We start from the raw sequence: 20422 nt of genomic DNA on the forward strand, positions 1-20422 counted from the left end.
CAGAACACCAAACAAAAAAAAAAACAAAAAAAAAAAAATATACCCTTGTGAAAGGCGTGGTGGAGGTGGTCGTCGTTTTGAAGACGCAGTTTTTTTTTTTTTTTTTTTTTTTAAGGTTTGGGGAAGTGATGTGGCAAGTTGATGATGTGGCAGATGAGATAGTTAGTAAGTTTCGTCAATCAGGACAGCATTACTCATTTTCTATTATCAATTTTAATTAAGATAAAAAAGTAAATAAAAAATATATAAAGAGGAAAGATGAATGTTTAGCAAACCCTACCTTAAAAGACTTAAGCCAGTTTGAAGTTTGAACCCCAGATAATCCACAAGGCACAAACGGCGCTACTGAAATGGTGCTCAAAAGCTTGATTCGTCGTTTTTCTTCTTCTCCTTCTTCATTCACAAAACCAGGTAAAGTTACTACAACCATACCACAAGATTTAGCACTTAAAGTAACCCAGCTTGAGAAATTCCTCCAAAATGATTGTAAAGAAGGTAATGTCACTCTTGATGATTATCGATATTTCTTTGAATACATGATTCATATGCAACCCAAACCACCAATTTCATCATTCAACCGGTTGTTTGGAGCACTGGCTAAGAAAAAGTTTTATGAAGATGTTATTTTGCTTTACAAGCGAGTGGGTTCGATGGGGTTGTTGCCAGATCTTTATACTTTGAATATTTTGATTAATTGCTTTTGTAATGTGGGTCGAGTTTGTGATGGTTTTGTTGTTTTTGGGAGGATTTTGAGGCGGGGTTTTAACCCAGACGCTGTGACTTTTAATTCTTTGATTAAAGGTTTGTGTTTAGAGAGTAGGGGTACGGAAGCTATGGAGTTTCTGAAGAAAACGGTTGTGTTTGGGGTTAGGCCTAACGTGATTACATATCGGACTTTGATTAACGGGTTGTGTAGAACAGGTAATATCACTATTGCACTTAGGATACACGAAGAGATGGTGGATCAAGGTTTTCAGCCTAATGTGGTGACGTTTAGTACAATGATAAATGGGCTTTGCAAGGAGGGGAATATGGAGGAAGCTAATGGATTGTTAGAATTAATGATTCAAAGAGGTTTGCAGCCTAATGTGGTGACGTTTACTACAATGATAAGTGGGCTTTGCAAGGAGGGGAAGATGGAGGAAGCTAATGGATTGTTCGAATTGATGATTCAAAGAGGTTTACAGCCTGATGTGGTGACGTATAATATAATGATAAGTGGGCTTTGCAAGGAGGGGAAGATGGAGGAAGCTGATGGATTGTTAGAATTAATGATTCAAAGAGGGTTGCAACCAGACATAGTTTCTTATAACACTTTGATTGATGGTTATTGCTTGCTGCATAGATTTAATGATGCAAAGGAGCTTCTAATCTCTTTGGAGAGTAAGGGTTGTAAGCCTGATGGTTTTGTTGTTTTTGGGAGGATTTTGAGGCGGGGTTTAAGACCAAATGTTGTGACTTTCACTTCTTTGATTAAAGGTCTGTGTTTAGAGAATAGGAGTTTGGAGGCTATGGAGTTGTTCAAGAAAATGGCTGTGTTTGGGGTCAGGCCTGATGCGATTACATATTGGACATTGATTAAGGGGTTGTGTCAGACAGGGAACACTAGTGTTGCGCTTAGATTGCATGAAGAAATGGTTGCTGGTAATGGTGAAGGGGGTGTTATCTGTAAGCCTGATATTGTTTCTTATGGTAGTATTATAGATGGTCTTTGCAAAGATGGGTTGGTTGATAAGGCAAAAGAATTGTTTTCGGAAATGAAGGGGAAGAGAATTAAGCCAGATGTGGGTGTTTTTAACTCTCTAATTTACGGTTGCTGTTTTGTGGGAAATTTGGAGGAGTCTAAAGGCTTGTTTCTTGAGATGGCAAATCAAGGTTTGCAGCCTAATTTACTGACGTATAATACAATGGTAAGTGGGTTTTGCAAGGAGGGGAAGATGGAGGAAGCTAATTGGTTGTTGGAATTGATTATTCAAAGAGGTTTGGAAATTAGAGAATGCTATCAGTCTTTACAAGGGAATGATTTCAAAGGGAATTAAACAAACAGTGTTTACATATGACACTTCTTTAACCAGTCTTTTTCTATCAAATAAAGTTGGAGATGCACGGAAACTATTTGATGAGATAAAACTTTATAGTGTCGCACCTGATTCGGTTGCATATAATATTTTGGTTGATGGGATATGTAAGAATGGTGTTCTGGAGGTAGCAAAATTGTTTTGTACTTGGAGAACTACTAGTTTAAAATTGCCAGCCTCATTGATGGGTTGTGTAGAAATGGAATGATCGAAATTGCTTTGGAGATATTTCACAAGTTGCCTCAAAAGGGCTTAATGCTAGACGTTGTGACATATTCCATCTTAATCTGTGGGTTTTGTGAAGAAGTGAAGCTACAAAAGGTATATGATTTGTTATTACAAGTTGCATGTAAGCATATTTGACATACTGTTTATATTTAAACTCTTAGTAAATGGTAATCCTAGATCATCTTTTAATATAAATGCATCTTCTTTGGTTTAATTTTGTTATCTTCTTTTCTTATAATTGGCTTTTCGCTATTTGCATATAACTAGTAAGTCTAACTCTTAACACAGTTGATTGGTTGCATATGATTAAGAAATATTAATTCACAACCTTCTGATTAGATGTGGAACCTTTCCCCAACCATAGTAATAAGTTAGCTGAAATTTTGTGTATTTTTTTTAAGAAAAAAGGCAAATGAACGAATATAGTGTATAATGCAAATGATAGTGATCTGTTTTACTGCTTTCTTTATTCATGCCATCAACCGAATAATCCGATCTCCTCATTGAATTGAGGTAGCAAGATAAATTGTTGTTGATGCATGTGTTGCCTTTGTCTTATTAGAAATTACTCCTCGACAGTTCATCGGATTCTGCTTTTGGGATGGATATAATAAAGAGAATACTGCAGACTGGGCATCCAATCATTCTCAGCTGATGAAGGAGTTGGGGAGAATAAAGTGGTTTTGGGTCTCTCATATGCACAAATGCAAGCACAAAAGTTTGAACTTCGATAACATGGTAGTGAGTGATGGAAGTGAATTAATTGCTCGTGTTGTGGAAGTCAAACAACTATGAACACGATAATGGTGGCGTGTGTTGTTCTAGTTTTGTCAAAGGCAGTATAATGGTTGTGGTGGTGAGTTATTTAAGTAGCAGTTCTGGTTTTTGGTGATGTCCGTGATATTATTGATGGCTCTAATCGGTGGTAACATTAGAATTGGCGATGCTGGTGGTGGTTCAGATTAGATTTGTGTAAATCTTATGGAAATTTTAAAGCAGCAACATAGATATGGTTGATCAAAATTACAATGATCAACTCCGAAGAAAAAGGAAAACAGAAGGTTTTAACTGTCTAGTGACATGTATTATTTTCGACATCATGATGTTATCTTTGACCTGTTTTTCAATCTCTGTTATCTGACAATTGAATTCAGAAGTTGTTATCTCTGATCTCTTTGTAAATTAGGATTGTTTATTTTTCCTGATTCAAGGTCAAATCCTTCCATAGCCGAGACAATGATACATAATGCTATAACGCAGGTTGTGATCATGAGTTCTGCACACAATGTTGCCTTATATTAAAGAGAGTGCTGCAGACTGTGCATCAAACCTGCTTATTCGACCTCGACCTCGACTCGGGCTTGGGATTGGATCGAACAACACCAGCTTGAGGCTAAGCAGCTTGAGCTCGGGTAGGCCGAGCCTGAGCCGAGCTCTAGCTCACCTTTATCTGTCGAGCTGAAGCTCAACACTATTGTGCCTGAGCCGAGCTCGAGCTGTCCAATACCCAGCTCAGCTCAATTACACGTCTATCTGTCATTTGCTGTTTAATCTGAAGGAAATTTTAAGATAATCTTTGAGAAAATATAAATTTTTGTTTCATTTAAAGCTGGTTTATCAAAGGTTTTACTCAAAGCATGCTAGCTAGATCTTCATCATATAAAGATTAACTTTCTTTTACGGAGCTTGTCCAAAACCTAGTTGCCTGACTGTGTTTTACTTAATTAGTGGATCCTGCAGTCCTTTTACAGTGCATGTGTAGACCTAAATGTTTCAGTGGCATCATTTGTTTTCTAAAATTTTTAATGGTGATTATATACTTTAGTAGGTTTGATTGAAACGTTGCATGCCATACTCTTCAATTTTTAGGAAACCAGCAGACCTTACTAACGATAATGAAATGAGTAACTTTAACCCTTGGGTTTTTAGAAATTAATAATGTAATTTTGACTTTTAAAGTCTTAAGTGTTAAAATTAATCATGGGATGAATGACGTTCATTCTTGAAATCAAAGGTGACAATGTTAATTTCTGAAATCAAGAGGGTGAAACTGCCCTTGATTTTGCTTCGGGTTGACAATCCAGGACAATCTCTTCGCCCGATCTTAGAAACCGACACTATATATAACTTCTAATTGTTGGAAATATGTCTATTTAAGTAGCAAAAGAAAGACGAGAGTGACATTGTTAGTTTCTGAAACCATGAGTTTGAGTTGCCTTAAAAGGCATGAATTAAGGGTAATAATGTAATTTCAAACAGTAATAGTAGTGGGGTCCATAGGTCGGTGGCCTATTTTTTTTTTTTTTTTTGAAATATATATGGCTCCGTTTGGCTTATTATTTGTACCCATATTCTTAACCCGATTTTATAAATACCGTTTGGCTTATTATTCAGACAATACAACCTTGAAAATACAATCCTGACAGGTATCCTGATAGTTTTTTGACTATTGAAGACAGTTTGCAGTCCTGCTTTTATTTCTCTTTCTCAGTTTATTTCACTTTCTCAGTTTTGTTCATTGCATCAGTGCTTCACCACCGTGACAAACCATCTTGCTACCCTTCCAACATAATCCTCCACCTGCAAATACAAAACAAAGCACATTGGCCAAACGACCAGCCACCTGAATCAGAAAACCACCCCACAGCACCACCCAATCAATCTTCCACCATCATCACAACAGAACCGCACGGCCACCACCCATCAACATCTTCTGCCATCATCGCATTACCACCCCACCGCAACCACGCATCACCATCTACCGCCATCATCACAACACAAACATGACCAAAATCAAACTATCATCTACTACATCACCATAATCACAAAACAACACCACGAATCACAAACTGTTCACGGTGACTTCCCGTCGTTGATTTGCCACAATCTGAAGTCGATCATCACAAACCCTACCACCGTGAACCCACCGACGTCTCAGATCTGTCATTGTGAAGACTCAACGTCGCTGATCATCACAAACCCATCGACATTGCATATCTATCCCACGTGAAGCCTTGACGTCACCGATCGTTAGAAACCCACCATCGTGAACCTACATCCTCGCATATCTGTCCCATGTGAAGCCCCGACGTCACCGATCGTCACAAAGACCACCGTGAACCCATCGTCGTCACAGATCTGTCCAATGTGAAGCCCCGACGTCATTGATCGTCATAAACCAACACTGTGAACCCACCAACATCGCAAATTTGTCATAGGGAAAGGTGTTTTTGATTTTTTTTTTTTTTTTTTTTTTTTTGTTTAGCAGGTTTTTAAATCTCGTGTACAAAACATCTGCGCATGAATTTGTGATTGTGTTTGATGTTTATTTGTCGAAAATATATAGGGAAGGGAAAGATATCCGCAAAGTACTCAAATCCAGTTTGTGAGCTTCCGTGACCTATTTGTTTTCAAGACACCTGAGACGCAATTTTCCTCATTTTTATTTTATTGGAAATAATTTGTTTTAGCACTGTTTTTTCTTGTCATTAATCCTTTTAATTTGGACTTCAATAATGCATTTTATAATTGGTTGACTCAAACTGATATCTGCACATGAGTTACTTGGATCTGTGGATTTGTTTGTGGGGTTTAACGGTTACAGCATGTGCTATGTTGCTTACAATGTTTAGCATATGCATCAAAATATTGTGTAGGTTCATATGTTATGTATGTAACATGCATGCTGTATGTAATGGATAAATTTTGGGAGTAAAAAATTATTGGATTATTGGAAATAATTTGTTGGGATTTCACCAATTGATATTGTTATGTAGATTCGACATCGTTCTTTTATTGTATGAACAAATTACGGTCATATGCACAGATGTCAATATAATTTGTCCTGACGTCGCAGGATTGATTACTACTTGCAGCAGAGGCAAAAGTTTGGACGTTTTTCAAAACTTGATGTTTGTCATACACCTTGTTGGTCAACATTGCCTGTATCTTCCAACCTAACCAATATAACATACCTATCAATTTATTCCAACATAACCAAACACATTTTCTTAAACATTTCTAATAATCTTTAGGAGGCATTTGGTTGGGGGTTATGTAAGATTATTGAGGTTATGTCATCTTATATTACTTGATTATCACGTTTGGTTGTCAAGTAATAATCAAGTAATATAAAATTTCAGTAATCTTCCAATACCAATAGTTATTATTGTTGGTAATATTGGAGGTAATCTGATAACTTCCATTTTCTTAGGTCTTATGAGACTACCAAGGTAATCTTATTTTTGTTGCAATTCTATCCCTTATTAAAAAAAAATTAGGACAATAATATCTTTATTTTTAAATTAATTTACATGAATCTGACTTTTACTATTTCACCCTAATTAATTAACTTTTTGGACAAAATTACCCTTGAATTCAAAACAATTTGCAGCCCAACCAAGCCACCACCCTTACCCACTTGCCGTAGCCTGTCACCAACCAAACCATCGTCAGCCGTCGTTGGAAGTGCCGAAAGAAGTTCGAAATCACCATGAGTAGCCCATTGTCACTGGGAGGCTACAATATGGTTGTTTCTAGCTATATTGATGGCCGAAAATGACCATATTTGAGTAGATCTAGTCAGAAATGGCCAAATCTATTTTGGCCAGATCCATGGGCTTTATCAGCCATATTTGGATGAGATATGGCCGTTAATAGCTAGATCTATTATGGTCAAAATAGATATGGCTGTTAATGGTCAAACATACTCTGATATGGCATTTTCGACCATCAATATGGCTTGAAACGACCATATTGAAGTCTCTCAGTGTCTCTCAACTACTCACGATGACTACAAACAACTTCCGATGGCAAATGGCGGGATGGATAATGGCTTGGAGTGGCGGGGGGTGATTTTGTTATAAATTAAAGTTTTATATAAGCGAGGGCGTTTTAGCTAAATTAGAAATGTTGGGGGTTATTAAAAATTATTCAAAAATTAATATTGATGTTGCGTTCTATTTATTAATGTACAATAATAAAGAAAACATTTTGCTGCAAAAATGTTACATGACGATTGTGCTTTCTGTTTTCTTTGTTTTTGGAAAACAAAAGAATCTGGAAATGAAATCTTGAAAGATTGTTCAGCTTACTATGATCGGAAAGAATGTGCAAAGTCACCAATTCTTGTTGCTATCAATGCAATTTTCACTCAGTTTGTAAACTTAGTGACTTCTATTGCAACTGGTAGTTGGATATCTCTATTAGTTCCATGGCCTGAGTCTGACAAATCTGCAGCTGCAACCACAAAATTTACTGAAGAAATTAGAAATATTACATATTGTGATAAGGAGGGGTGAGCACGGGTAGTGGGTAGAACCGAAACCGGGGGTAAGAACCGGAACCGGAACCAGAACCTACCCAGAACCTGCACTGTACGGGTAGGTTCCGGTTCCAATTTTTTGGAACCGCTACTGTGCGATTCCGGTTCCGGTTCTTACATGTGGAGGAACCGGAACCGGAACCAGAACCGGAACCTGTAAAAAGGGTACCCTGTTTGGAACCTGTAGGGGGTACCCGGTTTGGAACCTATTTTGGAACCTGTTTTGGAACCTGTTTGGAACCTGTTTTGGAACCTATTTGGAACCTGCTTTGAAACCTGTTTTGGAACCTGTTTGGAACCTGTTTTGGAACCTTTTTTTTAGAACCTGTTTAGAACCTATTTTGGAACCTGAACTATAATGAAATATTTGTGAAATGTAAATAATGGGGGAGTTTCTATTATTTTACATATAAAAAAATTTAAAATAGAAAAAGTTAAATTTTTAGAATAACCTAATTAAATAAATATACGAATACAATTATACTTATTACATATAAATTACACCATATTAAAAGCTTTAATATATTATAATACATTAATATTAAAGTTTTGATCAATTAAGTGAATAATTGGAATTATGATCCAATTAAAAGTGTTTTACATTTTTAATGTTATTAAAAGAATTATTTTTGAATAAAATAGTATATTTGATTGAGTAATAATATATTTAGTTATTTACTTCAATTATCAAGTTCTAAGTATATCTATAATAAATTAGTAATTAATTAATTATATATGATAAATTGATAAACATTAATAAATTTAATTACTAGTTAAATATCATACTTAATCAATTATAACATTACATTATAGTTAAATGATTACTTAATTAATTATAATTTTATAACATTACTTAATTGATTTATAGTATAATTAATTATAGCATTACATTAATTGATTACTACTTAATTAATTGACTTATAAGTTATAACATAATTAAATAGTTAATTAATTGACTTATAATTAGAAATTTAATTAATTATAGCATTACGTTATAGATTTATAGTATAATTACTTAATCAATTATAACATTTTATTATAAACATTAGTACAAACTTAATTAAATGATTAAAAATTTAATTAATTATAATATTACATTAAAAATTTATAGTATGATTACTTAATAGTTAATTCACTATAACATTACATTATAGTATGATTATATAATTAATTATAACATTACATAATTAAATAATTACTTAATTGATTATGAGTTATGATATTATATTTTAAACATTAGTAATTACTAATTTACTACATAAACATTAGCACAATACTTAATTAAATGATAAGAAATTTAATTAATTATAACATTACCTTATAAACATTAATTAAGCATTACATTATAGTTAAATAATTACTCAATTAAATTATAATATTATTATATTACATTATATTATGATCACTTACTTAATTATAGCATTATATAGTTAAATGATTACATAATTACTTAATTAGTTATGAATTTATAACATTACATTATAAACATTAGTAATTTACTATACTATTACATTACTTAATTAAACGATTAAAAATTTAATTAATTATAACATTACTTTATATATTTGTAATATGATTACTTAATCAATTATAACATTCCATTATAAACATTAGTATATTAATCAAATGATTTGAAATTTAATTAATTATAATATTAAATTATAGATTTATAGTATGATTACTTAATTCATTATAACATTACATTATACTATTATAGTATGATCATATAATTAATATAACATTACATAATTAAATGATTACTTAATTGATTATGACATTATATCATAAACATTAGTAATTTACTAATTTACACAATACTTAATCAAATTATTGTAACATTATATTATAAATTTATGGTATGATTATTTAATTAATTATAACATTCTATTATAAACAATATTACAATACTTAATTAAATGATTAACAATTAAAGTGTTGTTTAGAGATTACAAGTTATGAGTTACATTGGACACAAACGAATGAATAATGAAAATTTACTGGCGTGTATTTTTAAACTTATAAGGTGTTTTTGTTATTTTTTAAACTAATAGGGGGGTAATTGATTTTTTACAGGATACCCTGGAAAGGAACCGGAACCTGCATTTTAGGTTCCGGTTCCTTGAATTGAAGAACCTGCACTGTGCGGTTCCGATTCCGGTTCCTTTTTTTGGGAACCTGCACTGTGCGGTTCTGGTTCCAGTTCCCCCGGAAAATGCAGGGTACCCGGAACCGCTCACCCCTAGTGATAAGGTGTCTTTTATCGCCAGTTAGTTCCATTTAAGCTTGGTGATTTTTTTTTTCCTTTTATCAACCTAGATTGGGCCTTAGAGGAGGGCCCAATCTAGGGACCAGTCCCTCCATGGGCCTGGTTCGGGTTTGGGACTAGGCCTCCTAGGATTGGTTTTTATTGGAACCCTCCTGTAAATCAATGAATCATAGCAACACACTACACACACAACAAACAATATGCACAAATTATAGGCAATAACAGATTGTATTAATTGATAATGAGTGATCATGAAATAGAAACAAATGAAATAACAGACAGATTCCCAGCAATTCGAGGAGCTGGAAACCTCCTAATCAATCCCAGGAATATATTACTTAATATCCTACCCTCCATACTCTCTCCCTTTTTTTGCAGCCACGTGTCCATTCTCATAACAGCCTCAACAAGCTCTAACAACCCTTATTGCACACCTCACCACCCTTTAACAAACTCATACTTAACGTACCCTTACTCATATTCCTTCCCCTGCCCTTGGATTTATAGACCCGGTGTATGGGAGGTCTAACAATAAACCAACCCCCCCCCCCCCCCCCCCCCCCCCCCCCCCCCCCCCCCGGCGCGCGCGCGCGTCCCCCTTGAAGTGCCACCTTGTCCTCAAGGTGGAATTGAGGAAACTGGTTGTTGATGACATCAAAGGGTTCCCAGGTGGCATCGAAAGTAAGCAAATCGTGCCATCAAATGAGAACCTCTGTGGAACCATCTAGAAGGGACCGCACATCCAGCACCTCTACAGGCTGAACCTAAAGTTCCAGATCATCTATGAGACAAGAAGGTAGAGACTGTACGGGAACTAAGCTATGCAGGCTGTGCTTCAACTGGGATACATGAAAAACTGGGTGAATACGGGCTGCTGTGGGAAGTTCTAGCTTGTATGCCACTTGACCGATTTTCTCCAAGACTCGGAAAGGGCCATAAAACCTGGGACTCAGTTTTTCATTCAACCGTGTGGCCAGCGATTTAAATTTGTAAGGTTGTAGCTGCAGATACACATAATCTCCTGGAGAAAACTGGATATCCCTTCGATGACGGTCTGCTTGTGCTTTCATGTGGACTTATGCCACTTCCAGGTTGTGTTTGAGGTCTTAAAGGATGGCATTTCGCTCACGGATCTAGTGGTTTACTTCATCGACCTGAGAAGGGTAGTCAGTGAACTTCAAGAGGATCAGAGGGTCACGTCCGTACAAGGCTTTGAAGGGTGTCATCTTGGTGGATATATGATGCGTTGTGTTGTACCAAAATTCAGCCCATGGCAACCAATTCAGCCATTGACGAGGCTGTGAGCTACAAAAGCAGTGAAGGTATGCCTCTAAGCACCTATTCACCACTTTCGATTGGCTATCCGTTTATGGGTGATATGCGGAGCTAAATTTCAAAGCTGTCCCGGATACCTTGAAAATCTCTTTCCAAAAATGACTCATGAAAAGTCTATCCCTGTTGGAAATGATGGATTGAGGAAAACCGTGAAGCTTTACTATCTCTTTTATGAACATTAAGGCCACCTCCTTGGCGATATAAGGGTGCGACAATAGCAGAAAATGGCCATATTTGGTCAATCGGTCAACTACAACTAGAATGGTATCGAATCCTTTAGCCCTTAGAAGTCCTCCAACGAAGTCCATTGTCAAGTCATCGAATGCCTGAGTGGGTATAGGGAGTGGCTGAAGTAGCCTTGCCGGCTTCAGAGCTGAGTGTTTGTTAACTTGACAGATGGTGCAGGTTTTAACAAAGTCTTGGATATCCTTCTTCATGCCTACCCAATAAGCTACGTTGGCAACCTTTTTGTACGTCCAGAAGAAACCAGAATGACCACCTGCTGGACTGGAATGAAATTCAGTTAGTAATTTCTGAATGAATCGAGAACCTTTAGGCAAAACCAACCTATCCTTGTATAGTAAGCAGCCATGGCGAAGTTTGTAGTTGGGTCGGCTATTGGGTTTCAAAACCAGGTCTTGAATCAGCTGTCTAAGCTTGGGATCCTGATGGGCCTCATTTGCCAAGTCCTCATACTCCGCAAACTGACTTACTAACAAAGATGATAATTTTGGTTTTCTCGATAGGATAATGCATCGACGACCGTATTAGTGGTTCCCGGCCAATAGTGAATGTCAAATGAAAACCCCATTAATTTAGACACCCATTTCTACTGTTCCGGGGTTTTAATCTGCTGGTCCTTGAGGAATTGGAGGCTTCGCTAATCTGTTCAAATGATAAACTTCCTACCCAATAAGTACGGACTCCATTTGTGCACAGCAAATACGACAGCCATTAACTCTCTCTCATAGACTGATTTTTGTTTAGCTTGAGGGGAGAAAGCCTTACTTAAGTAAGCTATGGGTCGTTTTTGTTGAACTAATACAACTCCCATACCATGGCCCGAGGCGTCTGTGTGTATCTCGAATGGAGAGTTGAAATCTGGAGCTACCAGAACAGGGACTGAAGTCATGGCTTCCTTTAAGGCATGAAAGGCCTGTTGTGCCTCCTGATCCTAACTAGAAGAGTTTTTCTTCAGTAGTCTTGTGAGCGGTTGGGCTATGCTGCTATACCCTTTAACAAACCTGCGATAGTACCCCGTTAATCCTAGAAATCCATGAAGACTCTTCACATTGGTGGGTGTGGGCCAAGAAACCATAGCAACAATTTTTTGGGGATCTGCCTCAAGCCTATTAGCCAAAATTAGATGCCCTAGATATTCCAACTTCTGTTGCCTGAATAAACATTTTTTAAAATTCCCCACCAATTCATTGTCGTCCAGAATCCTAAGAGCTTGCCGAAGGTGTCTGATGTGGGATTCCAAGTCGGGGCTGTAAATCAGAATATCGTAAAAAGAAACTAGCACAAACTTACGCAAAACTGGCTTAAAAATGTTGTTCATCAAAGACTGAAACGTTGAAAGGGCATTGGTCAAACCAAATGGCAAAACCAAGAACTCGTAATGCCCCTCATGTGTTCGAAAGGCTGTTTTGGGGATGCCTTCGTCCTTGATTCAAATCTGATGGTATCCGGACCGAAGGTCCAGCTTAGAGAAGATGGTTGCCCCTGCCAATTAATCCAAAAATTCTTCGATGGTGGGGATTGGAAATTTGTCGGAAATTGTTATTTCGTTGAGGGCCCTGTGATCAACATAGAACCTCTAACTTCCATCCTTTTTCTTGACTAACAACACCGGGCTGGCAAACGGACTGGTACTAAGCTAGATAATACGGGCGGCTAACATCTCTTCCACCAATTTTTCAATCTCATTTTTTTGAAAATAAGGATACCTATAGGGTCTGATGTTCGGGACTGGGGCGCCTTCTTTAAGGTTTATGGCGTGGTCATGGGTACGATGTGGAGGTAGTTTGGGTCAAAAAGGTGTCTATATTGATCTAAGATGGCCTGAATTCGCGAACTGATCTTTTCTCTTGTGGTCATGAGCTTTCCCTCAATCGAACAACACTCCACCAAGAACCCTCCCTCGTTGTTGTTGATGGACCGTAACATTGATTTCAGGGAGACAACTTACTTCACTAGAGATGGATCCCCCTGTAAACTGACTCTGATCCCATCCACCTCAAACCTCATGGTCAACTTCTTCCAATTAGCACAAATGTCCCCTAACGAGCTCAACCACATAATACCCAAAACAATGTCAGCTCCCCCCAACTTAAAGGGAAAGAAATCCTGCGTAATTTGAATCCCTTGCATATCCAGAGTAACATGTCGGCACTACCCTTCTTCTTTCACTGTGACTCCATTTCCCACCATCACTCCAAACATTTTCCCTTTTTCCACTACAATACCAAGCCTCTCAACCAAATCTATAGAAATAAAGTTATGTGACGCTCCACTGTCAACCAGCACCACTTCATCAGCACCCCCAATTTGACCTTTTACCTTCAAGGTTTTATTTGACGTTATACCTATGATGGAGTTCATGGACAGAGCTAAGTCATTTCCTTCTTGGTTGGGATTTTTGTCATTTTTCGGTGGAGATTCATTCTTCTCAGACTCATCGTCCTCCAACACCAACAGGATCTGTAACAATTTACTCCAGTAGCGATGATTGGGACAGAACTTTTCATCACATCGGAAGTAGAGCGAGTCGGGTCAGATTTGGACTACTGGTTACCCTTGCTAGGTTGGACCACCACGTGGGTTGGGTCGGGTCGTATCTGGGCTGCTGGATACCCTTGAGTAGCTTTCCTTGGTTCCATGGACTTTGAATGGTTTGGGCTGACACTTATCCATGACCCAATTTTTTTCCTCCACACGATAGGCCTACTCAATCACTTCTTGCAAGGAGTTGGGCCCTAACAATCTCAACTCAGCCCGAATTGCTTCCCTAAGCCCATTAATGAAGACTCCCATCAATATCTCTTCACCTAAATCCTTTAACAGTGCCGTATGGGATTCAAAGTCTTCCCTGTATTCAGTCATTATGGAGTTTTGTTTCAGCACCACCAACGCCTCATGTGCAGAACCTTGGAATGACGGTCGGAATCTCGCAATTAGAGCAACCTTGAACTCTTCCCATGACTTGAAAGGTTCTCGCCCTTCCATCCACTGGTACCAGTTCAATGCCCTACCCTCCATGCAAACAGCCGCGACCTCAACCATCTCCGACGGTCCAAATTTGTTAATAGTAAAGTAACGATCCACGCAAAAGGTCCATCCAAACAGATCTTCTCCACTAAAAATTGGAAGTTCCAGCTTTCGACCTTTCTTCTCTTCTTTCCCACTTTCCCCATTTGTTTCTTGTCTTTGTTCTTGTTCTCGGCCAATTCCAGACTCTGTATTCTCGGAAGTTGATTGAGACTTGTCTTTTTCGCGATATCGTTTCTCATCCCTCTCCTCTCTCAACCTCATCAATTCTCTTATCTCGGTCAAGTACTCCTTAAGGCTACCCACACAAGTTTTTACTGAACTCATATCCTCCTCTACTGACTTCATCTCTTTTTCCATACTTTCCATCCTATTTTCCATCTTCGATTTAACCATTCCCCAGCACGAGACCGGTTGTTTTTTTTTTTTTTTTCTAGCTTTGATACCAACTATTGGAACCCTCATGTAAATCAATGAATCACAGCAACACACCACACACAGAGCAAACAATATGCACAAATTATAGGCAATAGTAGATTGTATTAATTGATACTGAGTGATCATGAAATAGAAACAAATGAAATAACATACAGATTCCCAGCAATTCGAGGAGCTAGGGACCTCCCAATCAATCCCAGGAATATATTACTTGATATCCTACCCTCCACACTCTCTCCCTTTTATAAGCTAATTATTCTATTCTGTAACAATATTGTCAGCCACGTGTCCATTCTCATAACAGCCTCAACAAGCTCTAACAACCCTTATTGCACACCTAACCACCCTTTAACAAACTCACACTCAACGTACCCTTACTCCTATTCCTTCCCTTGCCCTTGGATTTATAGACCCTGTGTATGGGAGGTCTAATAGTTTTTTGGGCCAGACTTTTGGAACTGGTCCCAAATGCCTAGGTCTACTCTTTCCTTGTGTCCATTTGCGAGGTATATAAAGTAAGAGAAAGATAGTTGATGCCAATATTCAGGCAAGATTTCCTTCACAAATTCTTGTGTGCATTGGGCATTCCAGTGGACATGTCTTGCCTTAAAAGATAACAACTTTCTTACAAATTTTGGTACTCCTAGAACCTTTGAAATATATCCCTATACCCCAGCAATTGATAAACAATCGTGTAAATCCTGTAATCAAATGAGGATAGGTTAAAGATGGAGAAGAAAAGAAGACATATTGACAAGACCTTACATTTAGACCCTTCTCATCACTGACACTAAAGGAAAAATTGGCCTAAATTATTATCTATATCAAAGGGTGACAAGGGATCTGATGTATGGAGATGGAGTATCAAACATCTTTCCTAGTAATTGAAGTCAACATTTTCTTTAACTAAAGCAAAAAAGGAAAACGTATAAACAACTATTGCCATTACCCTTCGGGACTTCATTGCTGGAAAAGTTATTTGAGACATGTGCTTAGTAAAAATCTCATCCTCAAGAGAAAGTGCCCTTGGTTTTCTTGAAACACCACCTTTGACACCTTTTGGGAACTTGTTAATGTTACAGTTCGTTTCAGCAGGTTTTGCCGCTAGTTCTGTTTCACCCTTTGGAGACCATGTTTCTCTTCATACCTGTAAAATCCATAGTATAATTAGTAGTAGATGATATTAACCAATCGTGTCCTCAAGTTTATTTGATAAATCATAAGGTTCAGTTGATAATTTGATGCGGATAAATTTCTCAATTCTACTTTTGTCAAAATTTGGTGGTAGTTCTGCCTCCCAGAACTTGTTCGACTTCTCATTACCTATAGCTATGGAACAAATAAGCAAATAAAAACTCTTATTAATATGGGAAAATGTAATCAACGGCCAATAAACTTAGATTATTTGTAAAACAGGAAAATCAAAAAAGATAAAAAAATCACAAGAAGTACTAAATTATCAATAAACTTATTCTAATACAAAGCAGTTTCTTTAGCCAGAATATTTAACAGAAACAACAATAACTATCATATTGTTGTAACAAGATATTCTTGGTAGATCCCCATATTGCTATATTAGTTAGTCCAACCATAGATTCTTGATGGTTTGGGGGGATGCTCATTTGGTTCGATGCAATAATCCATAGAAACATAAACTTGCATTGAATCAAAGGAATTTATCATGTTTTGTCCTACATGGGGTTCTTTAACTCATATTAAAACACTTGGTTTCTTACACTGCATACAAGTCGGAAGGGCAACAGGGGAGGGCGAGGCCAGATGTTCCATTCCCCGTCTATGTCCTATCCCCACTACAGGGATGATGGGGAATTCCTGTCCCTACCCCAGACTAAAGGGAAAAATCCTCGAATTGTAAGGATTTCCCCCCACCTCATTTCCCGCACAAACTACAAACATCAGGCCCTGTACCACTAGCAAACATGCAGCAAAGTGGCTACATTTCCAGGAAAAGAAACTGGCAAGACCCACCAATACTACACAACACCGAACAGGCTACAAGAATCTTCCAAACCTCCACCAAATGCGGAGACAAGCTGCAACTCTGGAGAAACCTTCGTCCCTCCAAAACTTCCTTGCCAAAAAAAAAAGTGCTAAAATCTGCTGTAGCAATTCCAAACAGAAAAAGCATTGTAGAAACAACAAACATAACCAGCCAACACAGAACAACATGCAACATCCCCAAGCAAGCACTAAAAATTGCAAACTGTTGCTGCTACAAACTCCCTGAATCTACAAACACTGCAGCAATCTAGCTGCACCTCCGAACAAGGCCGCCACTTCCCAAAAACACTATTACACAGTTTCAATCAAATGCACACACCTACAAACAACTGTCTAATAATCCCAAATAAGCCGAAATAAAATCACACATTCAATACCTCATATTATACATGGTGTACAACACTATTACACAGTTTCAAATCAGATGCCCATGTCTACCCTCAACTGTCTAAATAATCCCAACTAAGTCGACAACCAATCCAATTTTCAATTACAAAAGTATTTAATGGACTTCAAGGATTAGTTGAGGAATGCACAAGCTGGCCCGGACACCCCGGTTACTAATATATATATTTAACCCATTGTAGGAGTTAAATTGAAGAACTGATTGGACCATGTTAAAGGTAAAGGTGGCTCAACCCTAATACTGAAAAAGGCCACGCTATACAGCTTGAAAACTTTTAACACCCAACTCAAAATCATCCTGAGACCCATTTTGTGAGTTCAATTTTCAATAGATTCCGTTGGGTTGTACGTAATTAAATTAACCTAATTCAAGATTTCTTGAGTTCAATTTAAAGGTAAGCAAATTTGAACAGAGAAAAGTTCATTCGTTTGAGTTCATAAACAGGAAAATAAATAAATTCAAGAATTGATGCAAACCCATTTCATTAAATTTATATCAGATTGTGTTTTAGAATCAAAAACATATAAAATATGCCGAAACAACAAAACACAAAAAGTAAAAAAGTAAAAAATAAATAAAGGCAGAAAATAGGAGCAAAATCGGAAGATGGTGTAAACCTAAAGGGTATTAGAGTGTTATCCAAGAGAGCACTAACTTTTGAGAAAGGGAAAAAGAGAAGAAGAGAGAGGTGGAGGAAAGAGAAGCTAAGGAGGGGTTTCTAACGTAGTTGTTAGAGATATCGAGATCTGACGAGAAGAAGCTGAAGCAGTAGAGGGGGACGATGAGGAGGAGGAGAATCTGGATCCAGATGAGCGATGGAAGTCGGCCTAGAGGTGAGACACCCATAGCTACATGTACAAAGCCTTTAAACCTCAAAGGTCTCAACCAAGATTTAAACAAAACAATCATGGTCCCACTCCCACAGTTGAAAACATTGAGATTATCGCAATGCATGACATAACACGAAGAGGTGTTTGTTAGATAGAATTAAGCTTACTTGCAAGCCTGAACAGGAACAAGTTTCAGAAAGGTGGAGATACCTTGAATCATTAAAGCTCTGGCTTTAAGAACTTCCACTGCAACAGGGACCATGCCCCTAACCGGATAGACCTTGGTGCGATTTTCAATTCCCTTGAGAGTCATGGATCTCAGCTTCTTCAAGTCGAATTTAGAACTGTAAAAACGAAGCCCACCCCAACTCTCCCTAAACATTTATCCATAAATATAATTTCTTCCTCCAAGCCATCATAATAAATCTAACCTTGTGAATATTGCCTATTACCAATCTCTAAGATTTAACACCTTTTATAGGTAATACATAGGAATTATTATTAATAGTATTCATATCTCCTATAGTAAGAGCATCTCCCGCTCTTTATTTTGGAGAGCATCTTCATTGATTTTTAAATATAAAGAACAAATTTTTTATTCAAATTCAATATATTCTTTAAATTTTAGGAGAGAGTATATGTTTTTCTGTTAGAATTTTTATAATTCTTATAAAGTGGTCCATAAGAATTAAATATAATATAAGGTTTAGTAATTATTAATTTAATTGAAGGGCATATTGGTCTTTAATCTTTGATGGAAAGGTTGCATCAGTTAATAAAATAACTGTAATATAAAAGGTGGGTCCTCTCTCTATTCCAATGTACGCTAAATTTTTCTCTTTCCATCAAAAAGAGTTTTGCGATTATAGAAAGGGAAGAAAGGGAGAGAAACACTGCCTATTTTTGATTCATTCAAGATTCAAGTTTTAATTTTCAAACTATGGAATCAGGTTTGTATTTCTTTTATATATGTGTGTGTGTGTGTTTGTGTGTGTGTGTGTGTGTGTGTGTGTGTGTGTGAAAGTTCATCAAGATCCTATAACTTTATATTTGTGCAACTTAGGGCATAGAAACATGATTTGATTATTGATTCTTTGCTTATGATGAGTTTGCAATTAAGTTTACACGTGGTATCAGAGCAGTTTCAGGTTTAGAGACTGATGAATTTTCCATTAAGTTATTTTTAGGGTTCTTATGGGATGTAGAAATTAATTGGGTTTTTGGAAATTGTGAAATAGGAATGGTTTGGGTAAAATAGATTTAAAAAAGTAGTTTGGGTTTAGAAACTAACAAATTGGAAGGCTGGAAAATTATTCTGAAATGCAAATTTTCAGAATCCAGAAGCTTTTTTCAATTAAAAAAAAAATTCCAGAAATTCGGAATATGAAGTTTACCTAATTTTTCCAGAAATTCGGGTCAATAATTGACCCATAAAATATTGATCCAACCCAATGATTAAAGCCTTATTAAGTGAGCCAATTTTTCAAATCCATTAAGAATAACCCATAAAGAAGCCCAAACCTATAACCCATTAAGAAGCCCAACTTTTAACCCATAAAGAAGCCCTTTTGGACAAACGGGTCAACCCAAATAGGTTTAAATGGGCTGACCCGAACTGGAAAAGTGGGTCAAACCAGCCCCGTTAGGATCCGAAAAGGTGATCCAGACCGGTCAACGAGTTAAACCGGTTCAGACCGTTGACTGAACTGGTCAATCGTTAAAGTTAACGGCCAACCGTTAAAGTTAACAGTAACCGTTAAAGTGAACGGTTAACCATCAAAGTTAAAGGTGACAATCAAAATTAACAATGAGGGTCGAATCAACCCAATTTTGTCTTTAATGTTCGTTTAGGCACATGAAATATGTATAAGTTTCTAAAGTATAATTTTCTTTAGAGAAAGAGTTTGATAACTATATTATGTATAATTTGTTAGTCACCAAAGTGGCCAAATTAAAATGTTTATCCCATAGATATCAAATTAAATAAGATTCAATTACTCATGATCATTAGATGCTTTAATGAGATGACATAATGTATTGGACATGAGTAATTTGAAGTTTATATGTTATAGGATAGTTAAGGATCGCCCAAAGGTAGATTAGTTAATCCTATAATTATGAACATAATCGTGGTTAATTAATGTACTTGATTAGTTGTGTTTAGTAAATCCAAAGATAACAAACATGTCTAACTAAAGTACATTTAATTACCAATTAAGGAAACTT

The 20422-nt window shown here is 36.9% G+C and overlaps 2 protein-coding genes across 3 annotated transcripts; both read left to right on the forward strand.

Moving 5' to 3' along the window:
- Positions 1-290: 290 nt before the first annotated feature.
- LOC116141037 (pentatricopeptide repeat-containing protein At1g12300, mitochondrial-like) lies at positions 291-1058 on the forward strand (the record flags this gene model as incomplete). Its single annotated transcript, XM_031426599.1, has 1 exon — positions 291-1058. A coding segment is annotated over exon 1 (708 nt), but the record flags the coding sequence as incomplete, so codon positions are not given.
- Positions 1059-1128: 70 nt separating this feature from the next.
- LOC116141036 (pentatricopeptide repeat-containing protein At3g22470, mitochondrial-like) lies at positions 1129-3501 on the forward strand. 2 transcript variants are annotated; one of them, XM_031426596.1, is made up of 2 exons: positions 1129-2399; positions 2869-3501. In XM_031426596.1, exon 1 carries the CDS (start codon positions 1137-1139, stop codon positions 2037-2039), a length of 903 nt encoding a protein of 300 aa, XP_031282456.1. In that variant the 5' UTR covers positions 1129-1136; the 3' UTR covers positions 2040-2399; positions 2869-3501. The 2 variants fall into 2 exon arrangements, with proteins under 2 accessions (XP_031282456.1, XP_031282457.1); XM_031426597.1 differs by having other exon boundaries at positions 2886-3501.
- The last annotated feature ends 16921 nt before the right edge of the window (positions 3502-20422 follow it).

This window comes from Pistacia vera, unplaced genomic scaffold (assembly GCF_008641045.1).
Source record: "Pistacia vera cultivar Batoury unplaced genomic scaffold, PisVer_v2 Contig39, whole genome shotgun sequence".
Lineage (NCBI taxonomy): Eukaryota > Viridiplantae > Streptophyta > Magnoliopsida > Sapindales > Anacardiaceae > Pistacia > Pistacia vera.